This window comes from Sminthopsis crassicaudata, chromosome 1 (assembly GCF_048593235.1).
Source record: "Sminthopsis crassicaudata isolate SCR6 chromosome 1, ASM4859323v1, whole genome shotgun sequence".
NCBI lineage: Eukaryota > Metazoa > Chordata > Mammalia > Dasyuromorphia > Dasyuridae > Sminthopsis > Sminthopsis crassicaudata.
The window spans coordinates 33,204,010-33,229,596 of record NC_133617.1 but is presented as its reverse complement, the minus strand read 5'-3'; the positions used below and the strand labels follow the sequence as shown (position 1 = coordinate 33,229,596).

The window sequence follows — 25,587 nt, the reverse complement described above, 5'->3', positions numbered from 1 at the left end:
CTGAATGTCTCTTCCCCGCCCCATTCAATAACAAAATTTTGCTAGATATATTTTTGGCTTCAGGCTTAGTTCTTTTGATTACCAGTATATATGATTCCAGAACCTGATGGCTGCTGCTAAATCCTATATAATTCTAATTATAGCTCCAGCTATAATTTTTCTTGCTCGCAAATTTTTCTCTTTGATCTAAAGGTTCCAAAATCTGGCAATGATATTCCTACATGTTTTCCACAGAGTCTCTTTGAAATAGTGACCAGTGGATTTTTTTTCCCTATTTCTACTTTCCCCTCATGTCACTCCAGGACAATTTTCTTGGATTTCTTGCATTGTATCAAGGTTCTTTTTTTTGTCACAGATTTGAGATAGTCTAATTATCCTTATATTTTCTCTTCTCAATCTGTTTTCCAAATCTGTTGTTTTTCTTACATGATGTTTCATATTCTATTCTATTTTTTTCCATTTTTTATGTTGTTTTGTTATTTCTTTGTCTTTTAGTTTCACTGGCTTCCCTCTGCTCTACTTTTCAAAGAGTTATATTTGTCTTTAAGATGCAGTATCTCCTTTTCTAGTTGGTTAACTTTTTTTTTCATCATCTTGTTTTTCTTGGATGGTTTTTATTTTTATTTTTTTTAGTTTTTCCTTAATGACTCTCCTTTAATTTTTAAACTCTTTTTTGAGTTCTTCTATAAATTCTCTCTGGGCAGGGAACTATTCACTGTTACTCTTTGGGTTAGGAGAAGCTTTTTTTTAACTTCAGTTTTCTCCTCTGAAGATGAATCCCAGCCTTCCCTATTCCCATAGCAAGTTCTATGGGTGAATTCTTTCTTTTTTTGCCAATTCTTTTTTTTAAATAAGTATTGGTATAAGCATCTCTAATCGTGGGGTTGGGGTGGTGCCTCTAGCTTCCCTTCAGGTCTCCCCTCTGATCTAGAACCCCAAACCAAAAGCACCCCTTCCTCCAAGTGCCCAACCCACTGCTTCTGAGCTCACTGGTTCCTTCTGGCCCAGAGCTTTGTCTCTGCAGCACAGCTGGACCCTACTTTCCTAATCAAGTGAGATTCACTCAGTCTTCCAGGCCCTGGAGGTGAAAGTTCTTATGGTTCCCACTGAAGCTCCAGCCAAACCCAGCAAGCCCCAATGGGGGGGGGATCCCCACTTAATATTGAAGATACCCTGGAAGTACTTGCACTTCACACCAAGGTGGGGTCTTTTTAGGATCTTCCTGAGTTATAACAGGAGGACCCCTGTTCTGCCTCAAGTTGTCTTAATTTTGTACCTATCTATGTTTGCCCTGGGGCACAAATTTGTTCTGTTTGTGGAGGAAATCCGGAGAGTTTGAAATTTACTGGCCTACTCCACCATCTTCCCATAATCCTCCCTTTCCATACAATGTTAAAAACTAAAAATATAGAGTATTTCAGAAGTCTTGGATTAAAGGCAGAAACAGAGACAGATAGACACACATTCTTAGAGGAAATCTACACTAGAAATCTAACTTTGATGCATCTTTATGGTACAAATGTGAGTCTGGGTCCTTAAAATTATGTTGGTTAAATGAAATTTGGCAAATTTCTGCCAAGCTGGAAAGACTTCAGGTATGGGTCCAGTGAAGGACCAAATATATATTGTACCAGGATCATCCCAATTAAACTTGCCACAAGAATGTGCATCAGGGTAAACTTTTCGTTACAGCAATTCTTAAAAACCAGCTACTAAGTCTAAGAGTATGCTAATTTGTGGGAAAAGGAATGACTGTGATGAAATCACAGATCACTAAAGGATATATGAAATGTACATACAGATGTATGTACATATGTACATACTCATATGTACACATATACATTAACATATTTTTGACTCTACTGCTGGTGAGATTGCATGACAATATTTAACACTACTTAGAAAATGTTGATATGATAAAATTATTTCTAAGCCCTCTAAGTAGAATGTCATTTTAACACAGTGGAATGTCTAATATCTCCTTGAAATGTTATTAATAGTACATGAAGCATAAAGTATTTTCATGGCCCCTTCAAAATCAATTACTCCAAAGTCTCCACATTGATTTATATAAAAGTCATTAGAGCAACAAATGAGTTAGGCTGAGCTAATTGTTTTGTCAAAAATAATAAATATAAGTAATAGGGAAATTTGTCATGCAAACATTGCTATTGTCATTATTATTGATCCTTCTGATCAATAATGAATCACAATAGAAGAAAATCATTGTAAATAAGCTGTAAACTTTTTCTCAGCTGTAAACAAATATTAGATTAATTTAAAATAACATCAAGTTATTTCAGACATTTGAAAAGATTCCATTTTAGAAGGGATATGGGAAAACTGGAACACTAATACATTGTTGGTGGAGTTATAAACTGATTCAACCATTGTAGAGAGCAATATAGAATGCTGCCCAAAGGGCTATAAAACTGTGCACACACCCTTTGATCCAGCAGTCTCTACTGAGCCTGCATTCCAAAGAGATCATAAAAAAATTGAAATACAAGATTTTTCAAGGGTGATTGTTGAAAAGTATCTATGCATATATTTTGAAAATAAAAAGATTTTTATAAAAAAAAAGAAAGTACTCCATTTTATACAAGGATAAATTTTAAAAGTATATCAGTAAGAACACAAGGCAAACCTTAGTAAAAAATATACATTTAGACAAATCAGACACTCTGCCATTTATTACTTACTTCTGTTAAGCTATGTGAAAAGGTAGTGGTCATTTTATCTTCTTTCTTCAGAAGCTAAGACATTTGAAAAAGAAATATACAGTTAAGATTAGGATGAGACCAAATGAGAGCCACATGATTTTCTCCTTTCAAGAGAATATTTTGGGTTTTTTTTTTAAAGTATTAAAAAAATTTTTTCCTTAATCAACACAAATTATTTTACCTTTAAAACAACTGTTTCTATCCCTGAGGCTCAGAGCATGGAGAATACATGGCAAGTATATGTAACTTTTGAATAGAAATGGGAGAAAAACCTCCAATACTTGAGTATCTTCAAGAAAACAGATATAATTAAGAATGGCTACATGCCGTGTTTTCCCGCTTTAAAAAGCACTAGGGTTTTTAAAAGCTGACACTACATCTGTCTCATGATAAACTATGCCATCTCCTGAAAATGGCTGGGTCACCTTCACGCCAGAGATGCTAGTCCTCCTGGAACACCCCCTACAGCCCAGAGGGACCCAGAGAACAAAGAGGAAAAGAAGCTGTAAAAAAGCTTACTCTGATTTTGGCATAGTTCAGCATCTCCTGAGCTGTCTCGAAGGTTGGCCACTGCGCCTTCAGGCAGTAATCCACCACAAACTGGTCCTCCTGTGTGGCAGAAGATTCGCTGTCAGACTTGGAGACCCTCAAAATGCAGGCCACTAAGTTAGCATATCCTAAGTACATGGTATGAACAACATACCTTGATTTTACATAGACTTTCTTTAGCTTCATCCACAACTTGCTGCCAAATTGTTGGTTCACAGGTGCCTACTGAACACAAAGCCATTCTTTCCAGCAGGTCATTTGATTTCACCTTATACACAAGCTGTTAAATATACAGAACAATTTTAGCTCATGCAGTGATAAACACCAAACTGCTAAAACAGTGCAGGACCTTCTTTTCCTTCTTTCTTGGATAGACATTGGGGTTAAGTGACTTGCCCAAAGTCACATAGCCAGGAAGTACTAAGTGTCTGAGGTTGATCCAGGGCCAGGGCACTCCCTTTTAGCTGCCCCACCTCCCAGCATTTCTTAGTGGCCTTAAAGCAGAGGAGACAAATTTATAGCCCCTTGGTCAACACTGACTGAAAAAATAAAGATAATTGGGAAACAACATAAATATCACAAAAAATCACAAATATCATAAAAAGTATTATTACATATTATTTTATGTCACATTAAATACAAAAATGTTTACTTGTGGTTTTCTAAGTCAGAATCCTACTGGCATCAAAGAATCCAATTGCACCACCTTTCTGAGTGAGGTCTCTACCTTGTGAATGACCTAATCAACCCAAGAGTTTGATACCTTCCTCCCAAATAAAATTTCCATTTCTGAGGCTCAGAATATGGAGAAAACATGGCAGGCACATGTAACTTCTGAATAGGAAAAGAGGGAAAACCCAATACTTGAGTAACTTCAAGAAAAGAGATATAATTAAAAATGGCTCTTTTGCCATGACAAGTGACTCTGTGGAAGGACACCCCAGACTGACAAAGCCACTGGTCTTGACGTATCTTCATATGGGTCACCAGGTTCATCAGTGGCATTATTGTACTTAAATTGAGGGAAAAACATGAAATGATAGATTTAAACAAGGATTTGGTAAAATGGGGTCCCCTGGGCAACAGGCTAGAGGTGACTTTTGGGCTATAGTTTCCTGGTCCCTAGTTTAATCACCAAATGGTTGAGGATCTATGCTTTTATATTCTTGCATTATAAAAAATTATATTCCACGAGATGCAGCCCAGATCATGAATTCTTCCAAAGGGCCTATTATAATACTTTTGTATTTCACACATTCTCAAACACGGGGCAGAGCTATCAGATATTTGATAACTACTTATTAATTTAATAAGTGCCAGAATTTTAAAAAATTGACACTACAATTGTTTCTTCAAGATATGTCAACATTTCTGTGCTAGCTAAAACCAGCAGGTTTATATGGCCAATGTTGTAACTGATACTAGAAAAAGTAGGGAAGCTCAAAGAAGCCACGAAGGTCCTACCCTTCCCCGTCCCAATAGGACCCTCCTTTTTCCTTCAGCTTTCCCTTAAGGTGTTCCTATATTCCTCCCAACAGAGCTCATTGTGCTCACTAATTGCTAGAAGGTTTTCCCTAATAACCAAACTCAATCTGCCACCCATTGCTGTGACTTCTGCCACTGAAGTCCAATACCTCGACATCTAGTCCAAAACTGATGGCAAAGTTTTCAGCTTCTGTAAACTTGTGCTTATGAAGTAATCTACTCAATCTGGAAAATTAGAAAAGAAAGACAGTAAAATACACAATGCCTATTAATAAAAAATTGTTAACTAGTTAATTAAAGCCCATTTCCTTAATTAACATGAAAAGGAAATTACCTATTTTCTGGTAAAGCTTCTGTTAGACACCTAAGTACTACAATGGAAACAGAGCCTTCAGGGGAGCTGAAAACAAAAGCAATCATTAGAAATATCCCTCTAGTTCCCTGCTCAGAAGAAAGACAAGTGTAGACTGCCTGAAGAAATAGAAAATATTACCTACTTGTGGTCATTTTCGTAAATTCCTTCCAGAAGGTAAATTGTGTCCTACAAAAATCAATCAACCAGCATTGATTAAGCATTTACTAAACTTACTAGCACTTACTAAACAAAAATAAAAATAAGAGTGAACCTGCCTCAGGGAGTATAAGACTCTGCTGCCAGAAGACAACATATATACTATGAGCAGCTAGAGATGGGAGGGCAGAAAATTGGAAGGAACCAAAAAAAACTATGAAAAATTTACATAGAAATGAAAAATGAAAATTTATCTCACTTCAATGTTTAATTTCTATAAATAAGAAAGTTAAATAAAAATATGCTGGCATTCCAAGAAATAGTTTTATTTTAATCTTATATTGAAAGGCTGATAGTGTGCCTGTACATATATCTGAGAAAATGATGGCAATCAGTAAAGATTTTTATCAATCCGAAAGTGAGCCAAAAATTCAATTACATTCCATTTGGAGCACTGACTAATGATATTTTTAAAAAGCAAGGGCTGTTAAGTTTGTATTTATGAACATGGGCTATTTAAAAATATATATTTTGATAATTTTATTTCAATTGAATTTGTTTCCTTTGTGATCCTGTGTAATGTATCTCAGGTATTTATAAATCTGATTCAGAGAAAAGAGATTGGATTTTCCTGAACTGCCAAAGTACCCCCCGACCCATAAAGATTAGGAAGTGTTTAAAAAGTTTTCTATTCAGGAATGGAGGGGGAAAGGGAAGGAAAGAAAAGAGAGAGGGAGGGAGGGAGGGAGAGAGGGAGGAAGGAAGGGAAGGAGAAAAGGGAGAAAGTTTGGGTGTATAAAAACTTACTGAGCTAATTCCCGTCCTGACAAGTGAAGAAACAGCAGAAACTTCCAAAGAATAGAGCAAGGTCATTGTAGGTAGTGAATAAACCATGAGGTTTCTCATCTTAATCGAGAGCAAGATCAAAAAAAAAAAAAAAAAAAAAAAAGAGAGAGAGAGAGAGAGAGAGAAAGAAAAGGGAAAGTGATTTACTTCATTATCATCAGATCCAGAAGATAAAGCACAGACCTGCTAAAAGTTAAATTGGGCAGGAATTATTATGGGATGTTTCTTTAAATGTACAGGCCTTATAAAAAGCATTGATTCTTTAAATACAAGTTCCGGTTTTCAGCATATATCTAACAACAAAATTTTACATTAGAGCTCCATGACAGCTCAATGTTATTAATTTGGAAGCAGCAATCAAATTGAATTTATCTCAAACACAAACACTAATAGAAAAAACTTAACTGTGACAGCCAAGAAGGGGGAAATCTATTAATCTTACTTCCCAAGAAGAAAATTACAAGGTTCTGCTAAAAACACTCACAAGTATCACCTATTTCCTGACATATATTTTAAGATACAGAAAAATCATAATCATAATCTAAGCTTTAGAAGGAAAAAGAAATTGGTTCTTTTTATTAGAGTTTGCTTTAGATATTTAAAATCAGATAGCTGGGCTGATACATTGAGTACTAATAACATCGACTTTTAAGTTTTGCTAATGATGTTTTTTTCAAGAGTGATCCATAATAGGAAATAGGTCATCAAAAATATCTTTACCTGATTACTGGAAGTAGTTAGAGCTATTAATTTCAGATTGATAATGCCTTGCCTAAAAAGGGGGGGAAAAGACACTTTCATTAGATCAAATAATTGTTAACTGTTGACTATATTTAAGTGTTATTTTCAGTCTGAAAACAAAAACTATTTCATATAAGAAGGCTCAGAACAATTTTAGAATCACCATGCTAATACTATATGTTTCCTTGTTTGATTCAAAGTTCATTTCAATTTAATCATTAGGCATGTCCAACTTTCAAAAAAGATGGATAATAAAGATAAAAGTTGGAACATTACCAGATCTACCTAAGTTTAACTTATGGTTCAATTTGTCACTGCGTAACAGAATAATGACAAACTAAATATTACCTAATTTCTGTGTTCCAGATTGAGCCCTACATTCTATTCTTCAAATTTTCCCAAGTCACTAAAGCACTGGTGGAAGTTGTGAACTGATTCAACCATTCTGAAGAGCAATTTGGAATTATGCCCAAAAGGCTATAAAATTGTACATTCCTTTGATCCACCAGTGTCTCTACTGAGTCTATATCCAAAGAGATCATAAAAAAGGGAAAAGGACCCACATGTGCAAAAATGTTTGTAGCAGCCCTTTTTGTGGTGACAAGGAATAAGAAATTGAGAGCATGCCCATCAACTAAGGAATGGATGAATATGTTATGGTATAGGGATGTAATATTATTTTTCTATAATAAATGATGAGCAGGATGATTTCAGGAAAGACTTACATGAATGATGCTAAATGAAGTGAGCAGAACCAGATCATCTTACACGGCAACAACAAGATTATATGAACATCAACTATGACAAACTTAGCTCTTCTCAGCTATACAGTGACTCAAGACAATTCCATAGATTTGGGATAGAAAATTCCCACATCCAGAGAGAGAACTATAGAGATTGAATGCAGATCAAAGCATACTATTTTCACCTTTTTTTAAAATTGCTTTTTCTTTCTCTCAGTTTTTCCCTTTTGTTCTGAGTTTTCTTTTATTTACAACATGACTAATATGGAAATACATTTAAAATCATTGTTATGTATATAACCTACATCGGATTATTTGCTGCCTTAGGAAGGAGGTAAGTAAGGGAAGAGGAAGAAAAAATTTGGAACTTAAAATATTATAAAAATAAATACTGAAAACTATCTTTACATATAATTGGAAAAATAAAATAATACTGACAAAAATTTATCCAAGTATGGTAATGCATACTGGAATTTGAGAAAATTAATCACATTCTTGTTATATGTATCATTAATGCAGAAACTCAGACACATAATTTTAAAGTTAGAAAGAAACTAAGAGATTACATAGTCCAACTCTCATTTTTCTTGCTAATTTAAATATGGACTTTATTTCACCCAATAGAAAATAAGAATGACACACACCTAAAGAGTCAAAATTACCTTTTTCTTTTCTCTCTTGTAAGTCCTATCTCTCCAAGGCCTTATAAGACTATTCCATTCCCCCAGAAGAGGAAGAACTGAGGGCTGCTAAGGAGGTCAGCAATCTTCCCTCTAGTAAGAGCTATTAGGTTCTTACTAGGTGCTAAGTTGGTACTTAACAATTCTCTAGCTCAGGGTTCACACCTTTAGACTTCTGAAAAGGAGTTTACACCTTTAAAAGGAGCTAGTTCATTGGTTGTAGGAGTTCCCACAAGCCCCGGGAGTACCCACAAGCCCATTCTTTGGGAGGATAAAAGGAGGCAATACTGAGTCTGGAGAGCAGTCTGGATTGGGTTAAGGACAAGACTTCCCAGGAGAACTTCAGGGAAGCTGGAAGAGATTCAGAGTCAGGATTCAGGAAGAAGAGGATTTGAGATTCTACCTTTATGCTGATGAGAGGCTTTGGATTCAGAGGGAGCTAGAGCCTGAAGCTAGCTGGAGAGATTCTGACAGGAAAAGATTTTCAAGAATTTGAAAGACACAATACAGAACTAAAGCAAAGGCTGCCTCCCCAGAAGCTCCCCAAGAGATCTCCTCCCAGAGAACGATCGCAAATCTAATGACAACAGAACATTACATTTTGGCGCCCAAGGTGGGGCAAGGACTTTTGCTTATCCTGATTCTGTTTGATTCTGAGCCCTTCAGAGGAGCTAGCCTGAACTTGACAAAGAGCCATCAGAATCACAAAAAATTCCTTCAGACTAAAAAATAATAATAATAATAAGTCAATTTAATCCTGTTTGTCTCAGTTTGTTCATCTGTAAAATGAGCTAGAGGAAATGGCAAACAACTCCACTATCTTTGCAAAGAAAACAGCAAGTGGGATCATGAACAGTCAGATTTGACTGAGAAGCCACTGAATCACAACAAACCACATACATAGCCACCTCAAATTTAGACAACTCCCTCTTTTTAAAGATGAGCAAACAATAAGTTCAGTAAGAAGTAATTTATCCAAGTTTCATATAATTAGGAAGTAGCAGAAATAGAATCTAAAACTGACTGTAAAACTGGTATTCTTTTCAGATATTACAAATCCCAAACTGATGGGTATCCTTGTTTCCAGTTCTTTTCCCCAACAAAAAGGCCTGCTATAAAATTTTTTTTACACACAGATTATTTCTCTTCCTTTGATCTCTTTGTAGTATGGACCTAGGAATGGTATCACTGGATTAATAATGTACGTGGTTTTGTTAAGGACTATGCCTAAGTACTTCAGTTCTCTGAAAGCCCCCATGGCTGTGAATCCTAACTCCCCTGAAGGAATTGCAAATCAACCTTTACTGACAAAGATGTTGCTTGTGGATTGGGAATGAAATAAATTGGAGGCAAGAGGAGAGAGGTCAGAGAATGCACCTGCCTCTCAATCTCTTTATATTATTATCATCCTCGCACATGAAGGGATCTATCCTGTTGGTCAGAATTGGATCCCCAGCAGCCACTGGCAGGTGGCTCTTGTAACATGCTTTCCCACAGCTCCAGCAGCATTTGTCATTTTCCTTTAGTCCCAGGCATAGATAAGCATTTGGTAAATATGCCATAATAAACTAAATTGTTCAAAAAAAAAAAAGGAAAGAGGGAAGGACAAGGTTAGAGAAGTAGGAATCCATAATGTGCTTCAATTTACCAAGTGACTGATGAAGAAGAATCAGCCTCTGTGGTGAGAATAAAGTCTTCAAAACAAGTAGAAGGCCAGTTCCATATGGGAATTAGAGTATAAATATCCCATAAGCTCAGTACATTCTATTAAAAAAAGAGAGAGAGAGACGTTTTACAATTTAAAACTTATTTGGTATATTGCAATAAAAGCAATGAACATTCCTAAACTCTGAGAAAGTAGATATGTATATGCTTTGAGACAGAAATATATTTTTCTTTTTATAACAATACTAATGTCCATTTAGTACACAGGTTAATGGGAATCACATATTTTATAAGAGCATTTTAAAAAGAGGAATATTAACAGAGACATACAGCAGTATCCAAAATGAAAAGTAGATTATCTATAAGTTGAATCTTCTTCACACCTACAAAAGAAAAGATGTAGGAGAGTTCAAGTTGGGTGTTCAACATGATGACAATCCAGTAAGCTTTTTTATACATTTACTGAATATCAGAATTGCACAGAAAAATATATCTGCCACAAAAAAGGTGGTTAAGCTTTAAATTAGATCAAAGATTGACAAAAGACAGTTTCACTCTGAACCAAAACATAAGCTAAACTTTTTATAACAATCACTCTAAAAAAAGATATTCTAATGATTATTTATCCCAAGCCATGGTTTTGAGGCAATTCCCAAAAGTGAAAACTGAGGAGTAGTGGTGAGGAAAGAGAGAACTCTAAAACCTAGGTCATTAAAATTAAGTTATTGGAAACTTTTAACAAATAATTTGAGTTCAAAAATTTGTCCTTGTTTAGTATATTTACTAATAGGTTACAAATTTGTGAGATCATCATGTTTACTTCCCTTCTACTAATGCAGATCTTAATGGAGCTAAACCTGGAGAGGCTGTCTAACTTATGTGACCTGATAATAAGACCCGCTTGGTCTTCTAGTTACAGGTAGCCAATCCATCCCCAGGATTATATAAGAAGCTATTCTAGGTTAAAAGAACATGTCTCTGCTACTAAATGGTTCCAAGAGCCCAAGATCACCCACAGCCAAGTAAGAGCTCTTCACTCTTCATATCAATTAGTTTCCAAGTTCTGTCAATTTTACTTTTACAAAATTGATTGTTCCAGCACCTTCCACTTGGTCTGTTGGGAAGGGTTCTTCCTGAATAAGTTCTTTCCTCCCCCCATGCATCCAAGCTTTCTTCCTAATAATCAGGGGGGTTAACCAGGCCACCCCGCCATTCAGGAAACTCCAGTGGCTCATTACCATCAGGATCAAATGTAAAATACTTGATTTGGCATTCATAATTTGGCCCCCTCCAACCTTACATCTTACTCCCACTCCCATATTCTTCAATCCAGCAATATCGACACTCCACCTCCTGATTCTGAGCGTTTTCCCTGGCTTTTCTGAAATGTTTTCCTTCCTTGTCTCAACTTCTTGGGCTAACACTTCAACATTAGTGCCTTCCACATGAGGGAACTCCAACTTGCCCCATGTTTCTCTTGTATAGACACAGTGGTTGGCTAACTGCCTATTCCATTAGATTATGCTTCTCGAGAATAGGGGCTATGGTTTCTGCCTTTCTTTGTACCATGGGTGCCTAGTGCAATGTCTGGCACTTAATAAATGATTAATGACTTGAGTTGCACAGAAAGATGACAACAAATACTAACAGCAAGCTTCTTTAGGTTCCTTCTTTACCTTTAATCATCTCTGAATCCATAAAATTCTTAACAGCTGCCACTTTGTTCTCAGGATCTAGCTCCCATTTAGAGACCACAAAATGACCAGTTCCCTAAAAGAAAAAGAGGAAAAACTGTAGTACTATCTGCAAATCTGCTTCATGGAACTGAAAACAACTAGAAAAAAGTTTGATGATGTAATATATAGCCATCAAAGTTCAACTAGAATTTTGCATTTGATAAAAATGATCATAATCTTATTGCTATATTATTTTAATTTGCCTTCAAGTACATTAAAATTGGGATTTCATTCCCAAATTATTTGTGTGTGTTACATATGTCTATCTATGGAAAGAGAAACAGAGAGAAGAGACAGAGAAAGAAAGAACAAGATAAAGAAAAAAGGACTGATTCAAGTAGAGAAGCCACAAAGAGAAAACCTTGAAGACCTATAGAGAGTAACAGATTTTTTCCTGGGATGCTTTGGTTCCATCTCCACATGACAAACAGAAGAAGTAGTACATACAGTTCCGGGATGTTCCTCCTAGTCTCATTATTAATTTCACTATGATCTAAGACATTATTAAGACAATTGTCAATTATCTTATTTTGCAGTCAAGGGAATATTACATAGTGTTTAGCAAAATGAATTGTTCTTAAAATGCTGGTGAACAACAGGTTTAAAAGATACTTATGGTAGTATCTACAAGTTGAGACCTAGGTATCTAGCAACTAAATATTGGTTGCAAGATATACAAGTTTCTTTGACAGAAGTTAACTACAGAACTAATTTTAACAATTCAAATATTAAGATCAAGCAATACATAAAACCTAAAGGCAAATTTTCTACAAGGGATCATTAGAGCCAAGAAAGGTGTTCTAAAAAGAGTTAAATGTAAGAGGGATCCCCTACAGAGGAAAGATTCTCCAGATGTTCCTATTTGCCATTGGCCTTATTATAGTTGCAGAATGCTTCAAGGGCCTCCTGGATAAGATCAAGGGACACTCAAAATTGATCAATTTAACCATTCAGGAAAAATCAAATGCGTTTAGAATCTCAATTGCTCAGATTACAATGCCACTGAGACCTCATTTGTACATTTTCCCAAAATGGGCACTGAGTTGGAGTCATTGCACAGGAAGAGTAGAGGGAATTAATGGTAATGTTTTCAATGATCCCAAGTTCTTCCTTGACAAAAGCCCAGCTTTTCAACAGTTAAATTTTCCTGGTAACGTGCCAAGGTTCAATTTTAGGTACTTGTACAAGAAAGACTGTAAAAGAATTACATTCTTGATATTCTATCACCAGAAAAAGAGACAGGCCAAGTAAAGAAAAGAAAAGTGAGAAATGGCAGATGAGCACTCTCAGTGTGACAATGGTTCATATCCATGAAATGCTAAAAGACCCAGATACTATTAGCAAATTAGGAGAGCAAGGGATTGTCTCCCTGTCAAATCTTTCAAGAAATGAGGAATTTATGACCAAATAAGAAATAAAGAACACTATGAAATACAAAAGGGATAATTTTGATTACACTAAATATAAAAGGTTTTGCAAAATCAAAACCAATGCAGCCACAATTAAAATGGAAACAGAAAGCTGAGAAAAAAAAATTTTATAGTGAATGTTTCTGATAAAGGCCTTATTTCTCAAATATACAGAGAACTGAGTCAAATTTATAAGAATACAAGTCATTCCCTAACTGATAAATGGTCAAAGGATATGAAGCAATAATTTTCAGATGAAAAAATTAAAGCCATTTCTAGTTATGAAAAAAATGCTCTAAATCACTAATGATTAGGAGGCAATCAAGGCAATTCTGAGGTACTACTTCCTCAATTGGCTAACAAGATAGGTAAATATAATGAAAAATGTCAGAGGGAATGTGGGAAAATTGTGACACTACTGCATTGTTGATGGAGTTGTGAATTGATCCAACCATTCTGGAGAGCAATTTGGAACTATACCCCAAAGGGCTATCAAACTGTGTATACTCTTTGATCTAGCAGTGTCTCTATTGGGTCTGTATTCCAAAGAAATCATAAAAGAGGGAAAAGGACCCACATGTGCAAAAATGTTTGTAGCAGCCCTTTTTGTAGTGGCAAGGAATTAGAAATTGAATGGATGCCCACCAATTGAAGATGACTGAATAAATTATGGTATATGAATGTTATTGGTCTATAAGAATCTATTGGTCTATTGAAAGATTATTGGTCTATAAGAAATGATGAATGTTGAAAACATTTACATGTATTTGGAAAATATATTTGGAAAATAAAAAAGACTATTGAGAAAAAAATAAGAATAAAAAAATAAAAGACCCAAAGAAAGGACTATGTTGTGTTGGGTAAAGCTGCTATGGAATATTTATCCATGGACATGTAAAACATGGACAAATCTATGGGAGGGACTGGGGAAAGGGGGAGGGAGGGAAATAGAACACAAGGTTTTGCAAGGGTCAGTGTTGAAAAATTATCCTTAAATATTTTGAAAGTAAAAAGCTTCAATTTAAAAAAAAAAATGGACAAAAATAGCTTAGGACACTTAGGCAAAGATGTGCTATAACCTACTATGTCTCCATTAAAGTGAATATTTTATCAATAAAATTTAAAAATCCATCAAAACAATGGTGAAGGGATGTTAAAAAATGCTTTCATTAGCAAACATTACCAAAAAGATATGTGTGTGTGTGTGTGTGTGTGTGTGTGTGTGTGTGTATATATATATATATATATATATATATATGGCAAATTAAAATGCTGCCATATTTTGTTTTAAATAAAATGCATATTGTATTTATAAGATTTATTTTGCTCCTCCCCATAAAAACAATGTTAGTTTTTTTAAAAAAATACAGAAAATTTAGGACCTACATTATCAGAAATTAAATCTAAAATGCTGTGGTCACTGTATTAAAGAATTTTTGCCATGCTCAAATTATATGTTTTTGGATCATTTCTTTCAGATTATTGTATGAGAATTAAGCTTTTTTTACCCAGTCTTTTTTTTTTTTTTTTTTAAACTAATGACAGGTTTGTGAGCAAGAAGTAACTTGAACCTATTTTTTTAAAAAAGCAAAGAAAATCCTAGGCAGGGATTAAATTGATGACCTTGGCCTCATTAGCACTACTTTCTAACCAAATGATCTAAATAATCCAGAAAGAAAAAGCAAAACTAGTTTTGCTTATCAAGTTTGTTTCAAAGCCTTATAAAACTTCTGATTTTCCATATAATATTTTACATATAATTATCACTTTCATACTAAACACTTCATTAAATCTAATATTACAAAATTAGATGTAGGAAAAAAAGAATTACCCCAATTATCACATGGTTTTCACTTGTTAAATCTCCAATCACAAAGCTTAAACAACCATTGTTATGATAATTTTCAGTAGCTATAAAATTAAGCTTGATTTGTCCTTGTAACTGTAGAAAGAAAAAAAAAAAGTTAAATTATTATCTTCAAAAGAGCAGAGGTGGGGGTTGTATAGTTATTCTAATAAAATTTTTTAAATCAAAAGTTTCAAGGAAATTTGGAAAATTTGGCTAACAAAGTTTAATATAAGTAAACCCACTTTGAAAACTACTATACAAAATGAAACTGCTAACAATTTCAACAATTAAATCATTTCTAAAAAAATAAAGAACAAAAGAATAGCATATTTTATACAAAATAACAAAAGTGGAATCACTTTCTTATAAGATCAACAAGGTATTATTCTTCATTAATCTTTTTACCTCCTTTACTGCACTGAAGTCCTTCTTCTCAATGGCTACATTAAAAAAAAGGTAGTATTAGCAAACAACATGCAAGCAAGATCCATCTCTCAGATATCATTCACATATTTAAATTATGAGCCTTTAAAACACAGAAATAGATAAAAAATAAATGATCTAGTGACTCACAACCACTGAAACAGAAATACTGGAGGGGCCATGCAATCAATGTGAGAGAGCCTTGGTTTTACATTCACAACAAAGCATAATTTCTCATGGGCAGGTAGGTGGTGAAATGGATACAGTCCATTTCACTGGGCCTGAAATGGCCTTGTGGGCCTGAAAACATCTTCTCTGAGTTCAAGTTCCTCACTAATGGGTAACTCTGGGCAAATCACTTCACCCTGTTTGCCTCAGTTTCCTCATCTGTAAAATGAGCTGGAGAAGGAGATGGAAAACCACTCTAGCAGGAAAACCCCAATCGGGGTCACAAAGAGTTGGACACAACTGAATATTTCTCAAACAATACATACCATGGATACAACTACTACCATATATCCATCTATAGAATTTTTTCCTTTATCTTAGAAAAGTCAGATATTTCACAAGATTGGGCTCCACTGAGCTAGTGCATACAAGAGGAACAAGATCGATCTTGTCACCTGGGATAAATACTGTTTGGGAGGCAGGCAGGTAGTGCAGCAACTAGTGCTGAACCCAGAGCCAGCCTCAGACACTTCCCAGTTGAGTGACCCTGCAAGTCATTCCATGTGTTATGCCTCAGTTTCCTCATCTGCACCCTAGGGACAATAACAGGACCTCCTCTCAGGCTTGTTGTGAGAACCAAAGGAGGTGGCGATCCTAAAGCGCCAACCACAGGATCTGGGTTCCAGAAGGATTTGTTTATTTTCTGCCTCTGAAAATACCTTAGGCACCCTCTGCCTGCACAGGACATTCTACTGTCTAAACCCAACCAGTAAGGGGCTCAGGTCTCAGATTCTCAGGTGAATCTTCTTCCCAGTCTAGCACTCTGCCTCTCCTATCACCAAAGCCACAGTACTATTCCTTGTGCTACTCATTTAATTTGAAGATCTCTGACCACTGACTAGTAGGTCATGTAGTTTTTATGTCATTCTCTTGTCAGTATACTTTGCAGAATGGTTTATACAGGTATACTTCTTTGTATTCTCCAACAATTATTTTTTAATGAATGGGTCACTAAACCTGAAAGAATAAATCTAAAGTATTTCATTATAATGAGTATTGCAAACTTCATCCACAGACTTGTTACACAAATGCAAATCAGAAATAGGTCATTTACATGCCTGAGTTGTCTTACCTTCCTGAATTTGTGTAAGTTGTAGATCCATAATGCAAAACAATCCATTGTGTGTAAGAAGGAACACATGATACATACCTATTAATGTGGGAGAGGAAATAATTAATTGACAAGTTTTCACAGTATTTTCAACAAACTTGTTTTGGATTTTATAGAAATCAGCCAATTACAGAAAGTGTGACTACTACATATCTATACAGAATAATGATAGCACCCAGTAGAAGATAAATAATGACTATTAAAAAAATTAAAATTCATTTTATTTGCTCAAGTGCAAATTCAAAATATCACTGTTTTACTTTAATACAGTTTAGCAAACATCAAATGTCTATTACACACAAAGATTCAGAAGAAACAGAATTTTATCTGATGCAAATGAAAAACAGCCTGTCCTTAAAGGTTAATATTCTAAGAAAAAAGCATAAATAGATAATGTAAGTTCAAAAACTGGTTTTTAAGTATTTAACATTCATTAAAAAAAAGATTATGTCCATGAACTTTGTGTACTCAAAATCAGAAAAAAAATAATACTTAAAATAAAAAATTGGTAAGTTATTTGCAAAACTGACAGTTATAAATGCTAGCTGATTCTCTGAAGCTTTTCCAAAAATATATTACACTTTCCTAAAAATAGAAATAGTTGAAGTGCTCAAAATGTACTTTGAAGCATCAGCTTATATTTGCAAAATACAAAGTATTATGAATTAGTAAAAACTACATATTTTTCATTTACAGGAAAAAATGCTCCCAGAGGTATTCATTTTACTGAATCCTCAAAATAGTAAGCAGTGTACCACTATACTAATTAGCTCATAAGGGTTTTATATTTAGAAAAGTAATTATAGAAACAATTAATTAGCTCATACAACATCTGTGGTACGAAGGAACCTAGTATGTTATTTTAAAAAATTTGCTCCTATTCAGAAGTTGTAAAACCTCTTGGAAAAGGAACTAATAGTTTGGGAAAACAACTATTTATTATATAAATCGGTTACTTCTACAGAAAGTTTAACACCTGAAAACTAGCACCTAAGGAAGGGAATTTCTGTGGCCATTCACAACAGTATTAAATGAGGAATAACAGAAGTATATGCAGGAGAAAGGACTAAACAGTAATTGCAAATATGAAAAAGAAAAAATAAAAACTAAGAGTCTTGATAGGGATTTAGGAGCTTAAAATTATTATTCCAATAGCAGGTTGAAATTAATTCATTTAAACATCACTCATGACTGAGCAATCAACCTTCAATGGTTGGACTGATATTCACTGTTAAGTTTTAAGTGATAATTTAAAAATCAAAATGAATGTGTTAGATGATCTGGTCACCACCTCAGAATGATTGAATAGTTACAAATCATAGCAAGAAAACTCACCTTCTTTTGAGCCATCTTGTTCTATGATAAGGTCCTTATAAGTACACTGATTTTCATCTGGTGCTTGCTGAACAAATGCCTAATTACAAATTAATTTTTTAAGTGATAGTTCTAAAAAAACAAAAAAAGCTTACAAATGGAAGGTGACATTTTAAACCCAAAAGTGTCATTAGCAATCATTCTTCCCCAAAACACAAAATTTTACACGATAAAAATGTTTTTACATGATAAATATACATTTAATATATAATTACATGATAAAAATATCCTCATAAAAATATAAGAACATCTTCCTCTCATTAAAATCTCTTTATCGTTCACTTCTTAATACACAGCTATTTCCTACCTATGATAGTTAACATCAGTGAACATAAACAGTCTGTCTCAACTTAAAAGGAAACTAATTTTTATGAAATAAAATTGTATTCAGGGCAATAGTTAGCTAGGAAATTATTTTGAACTTAATTCTTGAAAAGGAAAAGATAAAAGAAGCTGTTGGTTGTTGTCCCTCATTCTTGAAGAGGACCACAATGACATCACTATGTTAAAGTCAAATTAGTGTGTCCCGTTATGACTGATCAGACCAATATGGGGTCAGCCCCAAATAGTGCCTACGACCATTTGGGTGGATTCTCTAACTTTGTGCACCTCACATTTTTTCTGAGCTAATTCAATTCAAGAAGAAGTCATACATTAGTAAGCAATGTCTGGTTTGATGTCACATGAATAAGGTGTAAGTTGCCACTTCTCTCACCAACCAAAAGAAATTGTCCTCCTTCACACACACCAACTACATCCACTTCAGTATCTGAAAATTTCAAATCAAAGTATGAGTTCCTTTAGGCTATTAGTCTCATGGGGACTTTATTTACAAAGGCTGTAACCCTCTGAACGTACATTATTCACAGAATCTGAGAATCTGGAAGTTGGAAAGGAATACCTGCTCAGGCAGCTCCTGCTCAATAGCTCCCAAAGTTATCACCGCCCCCTCCCAAAAGCAGCTGCTTCCACTTTTGGACAACTCCCATTGTCAGGAAGTCCTCCCATGAAGGCTCTATCAGCTTTACTGCATCTTCCACCCACTGTTCCTAATTATGCCCACTAGGCCTAAAAAGAGAGTAAGTCAGATGCCTCCTACATACCACATCCTCCCAATAGTTGAATAAAACTTTCCTTTGTCACCCCGAGTCTTTTCTGTTTCAGAATATAACCTATCCCTCTAAACATACTAGAGGGGTGGCCAAATTTAATAAAAGAAAATGTTATAAGAAAAAATGAAAATCAACTAAATAAATAGCAACAGGAGGAAGCCGATTAGAAACACAGTCCATATGAAGAGGTCCCAGTGATTTTAGTGGTTCTCAAGTTAAAAATAAGCCAAAAGGACAATATAGTGGTCTAAGAAGCTATAATCTTGGGCTGCCTTAATAAAAAAGATCATGTTCACCAAGAATGAGGCAATAATTACATTGTGCTCGGCTCTGTTCAGAACATATTTGTAGTATTATATCTTGTATTTAACTCTAGATAGCAAATTTTTGGAAAAAAAAACAAAAAACAAAAAACAAATAGACTGTAATGTCTTCTAGGGAAAAAAAAAAAAGCCAAGATTACAAAAAGGCCCAAAATTTAGTACACAATGCCATACAAAATTTAATTGAAGGAAATGGGGATTCTTAGCAGGTTCATGATCAGTTTTCATTGCTTAGAAGGCCTACTGGATATTTATTTTTTATTCTTAAGTTTTATTGGTGACTTCAAAAAAATCACAATGGAAAGCTAGCATGTAAAAAATTTTATTAGATTCATTTTGCTTGCCTATATGGCAGAATTAGGATTACTCAGTGGAAGATAAAGAGACATATTTTGGCTCTCTAAAAGGAAAAATTTCCCAACAATCAGAGCAGCCTCTAAGTGGAAAGGACAGTTTCTTCTTCCCTAGAGATCCTCAAGAAAAGAGTGTATATTAGAGATATAACAGAGGGGACATTCATGCTTAGCAAAGGGTGAGGTCTCTTCCAACTCTGGGAGTCTTATTAAAAAAAAAAAGCACCCTTTCATAAGTACTTCAGCAACTCTTTATAATCTTCTGAATGTACAATATTATATGAGTCTTGGAGTGTCACATAATGATCTATATCATCCAACAAAGACACCATTCGAAAAGTACTGTGCACAAATTTTAAGCACTCCAAATTCACTGAGAATAATTCTGCCTGAGCTGATTTCATCTGAGGTTGTTGATAGTTTCAATTACTTAGGACATAGAATAAAATATCAAATAAAAAAAAAAATTTAGGTACAAGTGGAGAGTTAATCTCTTAGCCTAATTTGCTTCATCTCTACTCATTAAACTTACCAAACTGAAGGTGCAATTGGAGAGATCGACAAATATTGTCAAAAAGTGTCACTGATTGATCAACCACGATGATAAACCCATCACTTGAGCTGCATGCATGTAACTTTGGAGAAAATGAAGCCTACAAGAAGAAAAAATATCTCTCTAAAATCCATAGCAATCTGGGTTCAGCAAAAAAAATCTCATTATGAAAAATAATGCTATTATTCAATCAGTTCTATAGGAATTATGTTACAAATTGATTAATCAAAAGATATTTGTTACGGGCCAGAACTCTGAAACAAGGATTCTAACAAGGTCTTTAAAGTCAATGGAATTAGTAAGACAATAGTTATCTAGTATAGCATGGTGATTAATTAATTCTCTAGTTCAGTACATGTACTTAGTACTTAATATAGTTCCACAAGGTTCACACCTATGATAGTGTAATTAGAACAGAACATATCAAGTTGGGACAAACTCAGCCAGACAGATTCACTCCATCTCACACCATCATAGTGGCTGACCTGTCTTCCTGCATTTTCTCCACTGAGACCAAGCTAGCCCAGGCCCCAGGCAAGAAGACAATAAAGAATTTGGACTAAACATCTGGTTATACCAGTAGTGATTGATTACTCAACTGAAACAAAGCTGGTCCAGAGACCTCCAAAAAAACAAACAGAACACTAATAGATATTAAATCATGATGGAATTTAGCTAAATGTAATGATGAAAATTTTCATGTGACAATCACTCACTTGTCACTGGGAAAACACAGAATATGACAATGTCAGATTTTACATCAAAGTTTCTGGTTTAAGTATTTTTAAAATGAAGCTCTTGAAATTTTTTTAAATAATTCTAGACTATGGGAACTGACTGTGGTTTACAACATAGAATTTTCACTCTTTTTGTTGCTTACTTGAATTTTATTTTGCTTCTTTATTATATTTTTCTTGTGTGGCACAATAATTGTATAAATATAAATATTAAAAAATATATATGTATATATATATATATATATATTGGATTTAACATATATTTCTACCATGTTTAACATATATTGGATTACTTGCCATCTAGGGGAGCATTCAGGGGAAAGAGAAAATTGGAACACAAGGTTTTGCAAAGGCTAATGCTGAAGAATTGTCCACGCATGTGTTTTGAAAAATAAAAAGTTTACTAAGAACAAAAAAATAAATAAATAGTTCTTCTAGTTTTGTGTTCAACTTATGTACTCTTAATAAAATAATTTAAGAAAGTAGTTAAAAAAAAGTGATGAAAAAATATATATAACACTACTTATTCCAAAGGAAGTTACATTCCTACCCTAGTTAATTAGGCTCAAAACATCTCTTTTAGCCCAGATAGCCAATAAGTTAAAAGTTTAGTGATATCTCATTTTCAGTTATTCCTTTCATATTATTTTAACATCATTCAACCTCATCTACCTGACAGGCTTTCATACTACTTTTGTGGAAAAGGTAAAAAGTTTCAAGCTACAAAACAATTAATCACAGTCAGAATTGGTTAACTTTGTCATTCAGTTGTGTAGCGAGCTGTTGTCTCCAGAAGCTGCCAGATCGCTCTCTGGGAAGAGATCTGCTGTGTCTATTCAAATCTCTCAGACAGATTCTTCTTCCTGTAGCGAACCGTTGTCTCCAGGTAGTTGCTGTTAACTCTTGTCCAGAGAAGTGACTTCCCTTCCTGCAGAGAGCTGCGTCAAGCAAGATGTAATGCAGAGTCTTCTTCTATCTCTGGGTGTCCTCTCTTTTATCCTCCCAGAGAATGGGCGTGGGATAATGCAAGGGCTTCTGGGAAGAACCACTTCAACCAATGAGCTTGCTCCTTCTATCAAGTCAACTTGAGTTCTCACCTTGTAATTGTCCAGAAAACCTGAATTCTCACCTTGTCACTGTCCAGACAACCCGAGTTCTCACCTAGTAATTGTCCAGACAACCTGAATTCTCACCTTGTCACTGTCCAGACAACCTGAGTTCTCACCTAGTAATCCTAACACAGTTGTCTTTCAGTCATGTTTGACTCTTCGAGACTCCATTTAGGTTTTTTTGTTAAAGAAACTGAAGAGGTTTATTATTTCTTTCTCCATCTCATTTTTTACAGATAAGGAAACTGAGGCAAACAGGATGAAGTGACTTGCTGGTGACTCAGCTAGGAACTCATGAATTTTCCCAATTTCAGGCCTAGTGCTCTATTCACTGTGCCACCTAGCTGCCCAGTTGATTGACTGGCAGGATCCCAAAGAAGTCATTAATGATTCAATATCATATTGTATTTGGCCATAAAGTGCTTAAATTTTTTATCAATGCTAAGATAAGTATAAATGGTGTAGTTATCAAATAAGCAGATGACACAAAACCAGGCAGAATTGCCAACATCTTAAATGACAAAGCCACGATCTAAAAATATCTTGACAGGCTATAAAATTGGGCTAAATCTAATGAGAGGAAGATAACTAGTGACAAAGTAGTGACTGGAGAGGCATGTGAAAACAAGAGTAGTTAACAAGAGTAGTAATAGGACAGCCCAAAGTGTTCAAGTGGACAGAATTAATGACAAGACTATATTCTGTCCTTGTGAGATGACATCTAAAGTATTGGATTCAATTTTGAACACCCACAGTTTAGGAGGGATATTCACAAGCTGAAGATTGTCCAAAGAAAAGTATATTCTACAAGGTTTCGATTCAACCAATCTGAATTTGAACTGCAGAGGAATCTGAATTTGGGATTAGTAAATGGGGGAATGAAACAGCTAGATGGCTCAGTGGTCAGTGACAGGTCTAAAGTTAGGAAAACAGCTCAAATACAGTCTCAGGCATTTACTAACTGTGTATCCAAGGCAAGTGACTTAAGCCCGTTTGCCCCAGTTTCTTCATCCATAAAATGAGCTAGAGAAGGAAATGGCCAACCACTACAGTACCTTTGTCAAGAAAAGCCTAAACAGGGTCACAAAGAGTCAGATATGAGTTTACAAAGATAGACACTACAAGAGTAGAGATTCAATTCACAACAGAATTGTGTCCCAAGTGGAAGTTAAGTTCCTTGGGACTAGAGATGAAGTTACAGGGGTAAAAAGCTATTAACCTATGTTAGCCTGACCTAAAAACACAATTAAAATCAGTTTTTGATTTTACACCAGAATGGTAAAGGGCTTTGAGACAACACAACAACCATGTGAAGGAATGATGAGTGATTAACCTGGAAGAGAAGACTACCGGGGGACATGAGAGCTGTATTCAAGGGTTTTCATGTGGAAGAAGGGTCAGACTTGTTCTGGGGGATGCTCAGGGCAGAATAGGGTGGAAGACAGAAAGAGGCAAGATCTAGCTGGATGCAAGTAAAAACTTCCTATTGCTTTAAACTACTCTAGAGAGAAAAAAGAACTCTTAAAAGGGAGTATATGGCAAGCAAAGGCCGGAAGATGACGTAGAGGAGAAATCATTATTTTTCAGGTTTGGATTAAGAGGATCTTATTCTACAACATCTTTCATCACCTCATACCTGCACTTCTGCAATGGCCTCCTAACTGGTCTCTCCTCCTCCTTGAATTCCCCCTGCACATTACCATCAGGTCCATAGTCCAAAGTTCACCACTATCAAACGGATGCCCAGCTCTGCCCCTTTGCTCAAGTCCTGTGTTCTGAATAAGCTCCCTTTCCTTTTTTGCCTCCTGAATTTCTGGAGAGATGCCCGCTATATCACAGTCCTGAGTTTGCATCTTGTCAGATTCATACTAGTTGTCTATGAGTAACCCACTTAATCTTTTTTTTTTTCTCTCACCTGAAGAGTGGGGCTAACCACACAAGTGATAACTAACAATCCAGGGTTATTGTGGAGCTTCCATGGGATTGTCTACATAAAGCACTTTAAGCAGATCTATTCTTTACAGGCCAACTCTCTGATGAGGTTTACACTAACTCGCCCAATTAAGCGTGAACTTCTCAACACTAGATGATTTTTAAAAACTACAAATAAGCAATTTTATATTGTAACCAGAAAATAATAATACTGACAAGGGAATGCAAAATAAATTATAAGGTAAATACAAAGGTAATTTCAGGAAAAGGAAGGCACCCCCACCCTTCAGGGATCATAAAAGGCCCATAGGATGTAGCACATGTGCTCAGCTGTTGTTAGGTGAAGGATGAATTTAGATAGCTAAGATTGTCAGAATGCCATCAGGGAAGTGATAAGAACCACCTCAGTGAGGCAGGTGCTAGGTCAGAAAGGAAGCAATCAACATGAAAAAGACATTGTGAAAACTAACAAGGTAGGAAGAAAACGGAAAAGCAACAATGACATGATAGGGTGGTTTCATGTCTTGATGATCTAATGAGAATCAGGGTGCCATCAATAGTAATACAAATGATGGAAAAGGAGAATGAATCTGTGGGAAAGATGGTTCAGTTCAAGATATGAAACTGTCAAACTGGACTGAAGGAACTTTTACCCAAAAGGAATTATATTATATACATGGTAAATTGTTTGAGATATCAGAAATCTTACCTTCTCAGAAGATATCTTGACTAATGTATCCACTTGATATAAAGTTGTTCCATGTTCTTCTCCTGACCTAATACTTAGGCAACCACTTCCCGTGTCATCACTTGTTAGAAGTTCAATATCATCCCACATATTTGTCCAATTGTTTCCCTATAACAATATATTAAAACACTAGTAAATAAATTTTGAAGTTGGTCTCCAAACATTTAAATACCAGGGCAACCTATCACTGAGAAACGTCACGGTTCAGTAAAAAAAAAAAATGCTATATCTGAAATCCAACTGAGAGGTGCTGAGTTCAAATCCCAGCTCTGCCTAGCTGAGTAACTGTATTCAAGATGTTTCACTGGTTTTCTCCTCTGGAGACTAGATGACCTCTTTAATCCAAGTCTAACCCTGCCATCCAGCACAGTGTACTTAAAGTACTGAGGCTTGATTTTAACCCTGTGATTTTTTTAAAATTAATTTTATAATTATATATTTTTGACAGTACATATGCATGGGTAATTTTTTTTTAATAACATTATCCCTTATATTCACTTTTTCAAATTTTCCCCTCCCTCCCTCTACTCCCTCCCCTAGATGTCAGGCAATCCCATACATGTTAAATGTTACAACATATCCTAGATACAATATATGTGTGTAAAACCAAATTTCTTGTTGCATGGTAAGAATTTTAACCCTGTGAT

General features: G+C 35.1%; 1 protein-coding gene across 2 annotated transcripts in view; it reads right to left on the bottom strand.

Annotated features, from left to right (window-relative positions):
• KNTC1 (kinetochore associated 1) overlaps nucleotides 1–25,587 on the bottom strand; it is an 88,150-nt gene that overhangs the window by 60,591 nt on the left and 1,972 nt on the right. Inside the window, exons 2-19 of one of the 2 annotated variants that reach the window (XM_074298486.1) lie at nucleotides 24,902–25,048; nucleotides 20,394–20,514; nucleotides 18,727–18,842; nucleotides 18,035–18,113; nucleotides 16,661–16,738; nucleotides 15,343–15,377; nucleotides 14,920–15,030; nucleotides 11,620–11,713; nucleotides 10,274–10,326; nucleotides 9,927–10,042; nucleotides 6,835–6,886; nucleotides 6,076–6,174; nucleotides 5,255–5,298; nucleotides 5,092–5,157; nucleotides 4,907–4,982; nucleotides 3,427–3,552; nucleotides 3,243–3,332; nucleotides 2,703–2,756 (exon numbers count right to left, since the gene is read on the bottom strand). In XM_074298486.1, coding sequence (XP_074154587.1) covers nucleotides 2,703–2,756; nucleotides 3,243–3,332; nucleotides 3,427–3,552; nucleotides 4,907–4,982; nucleotides 5,092–5,157; nucleotides 5,255–5,298; nucleotides 6,076–6,174; nucleotides 6,835–6,886; nucleotides 9,927–10,042; nucleotides 10,274–10,326; nucleotides 11,620–11,713; nucleotides 14,920–15,030; nucleotides 15,343–15,377; nucleotides 16,661–16,738; nucleotides 18,035–18,113; nucleotides 18,727–18,842; nucleotides 20,394–20,514; nucleotides 24,902–25,030 — 1,539 coding nt within the window. In that variant the 5' untranslated portion in view covers nucleotides 25,031–25,048. Of the gene's footprint in view, nucleotides 1–2,702; nucleotides 2,757–3,242; nucleotides 3,333–3,426; nucleotides 3,553–4,906; nucleotides 4,983–5,091; nucleotides 5,158–5,250; nucleotides 5,299–6,075; nucleotides 6,175–6,834; nucleotides 6,887–9,926; nucleotides 10,043–10,273; nucleotides 10,327–11,619; nucleotides 11,714–14,919; nucleotides 15,031–15,342; nucleotides 15,378–16,660; nucleotides 16,739–18,034; nucleotides 18,114–18,726; nucleotides 18,843–20,393; nucleotides 20,515–24,901; nucleotides 25,049–25,587 lie in introns of those variants that run through there. The other variant, XM_074298492.1, reaches the window with a different exon arrangement.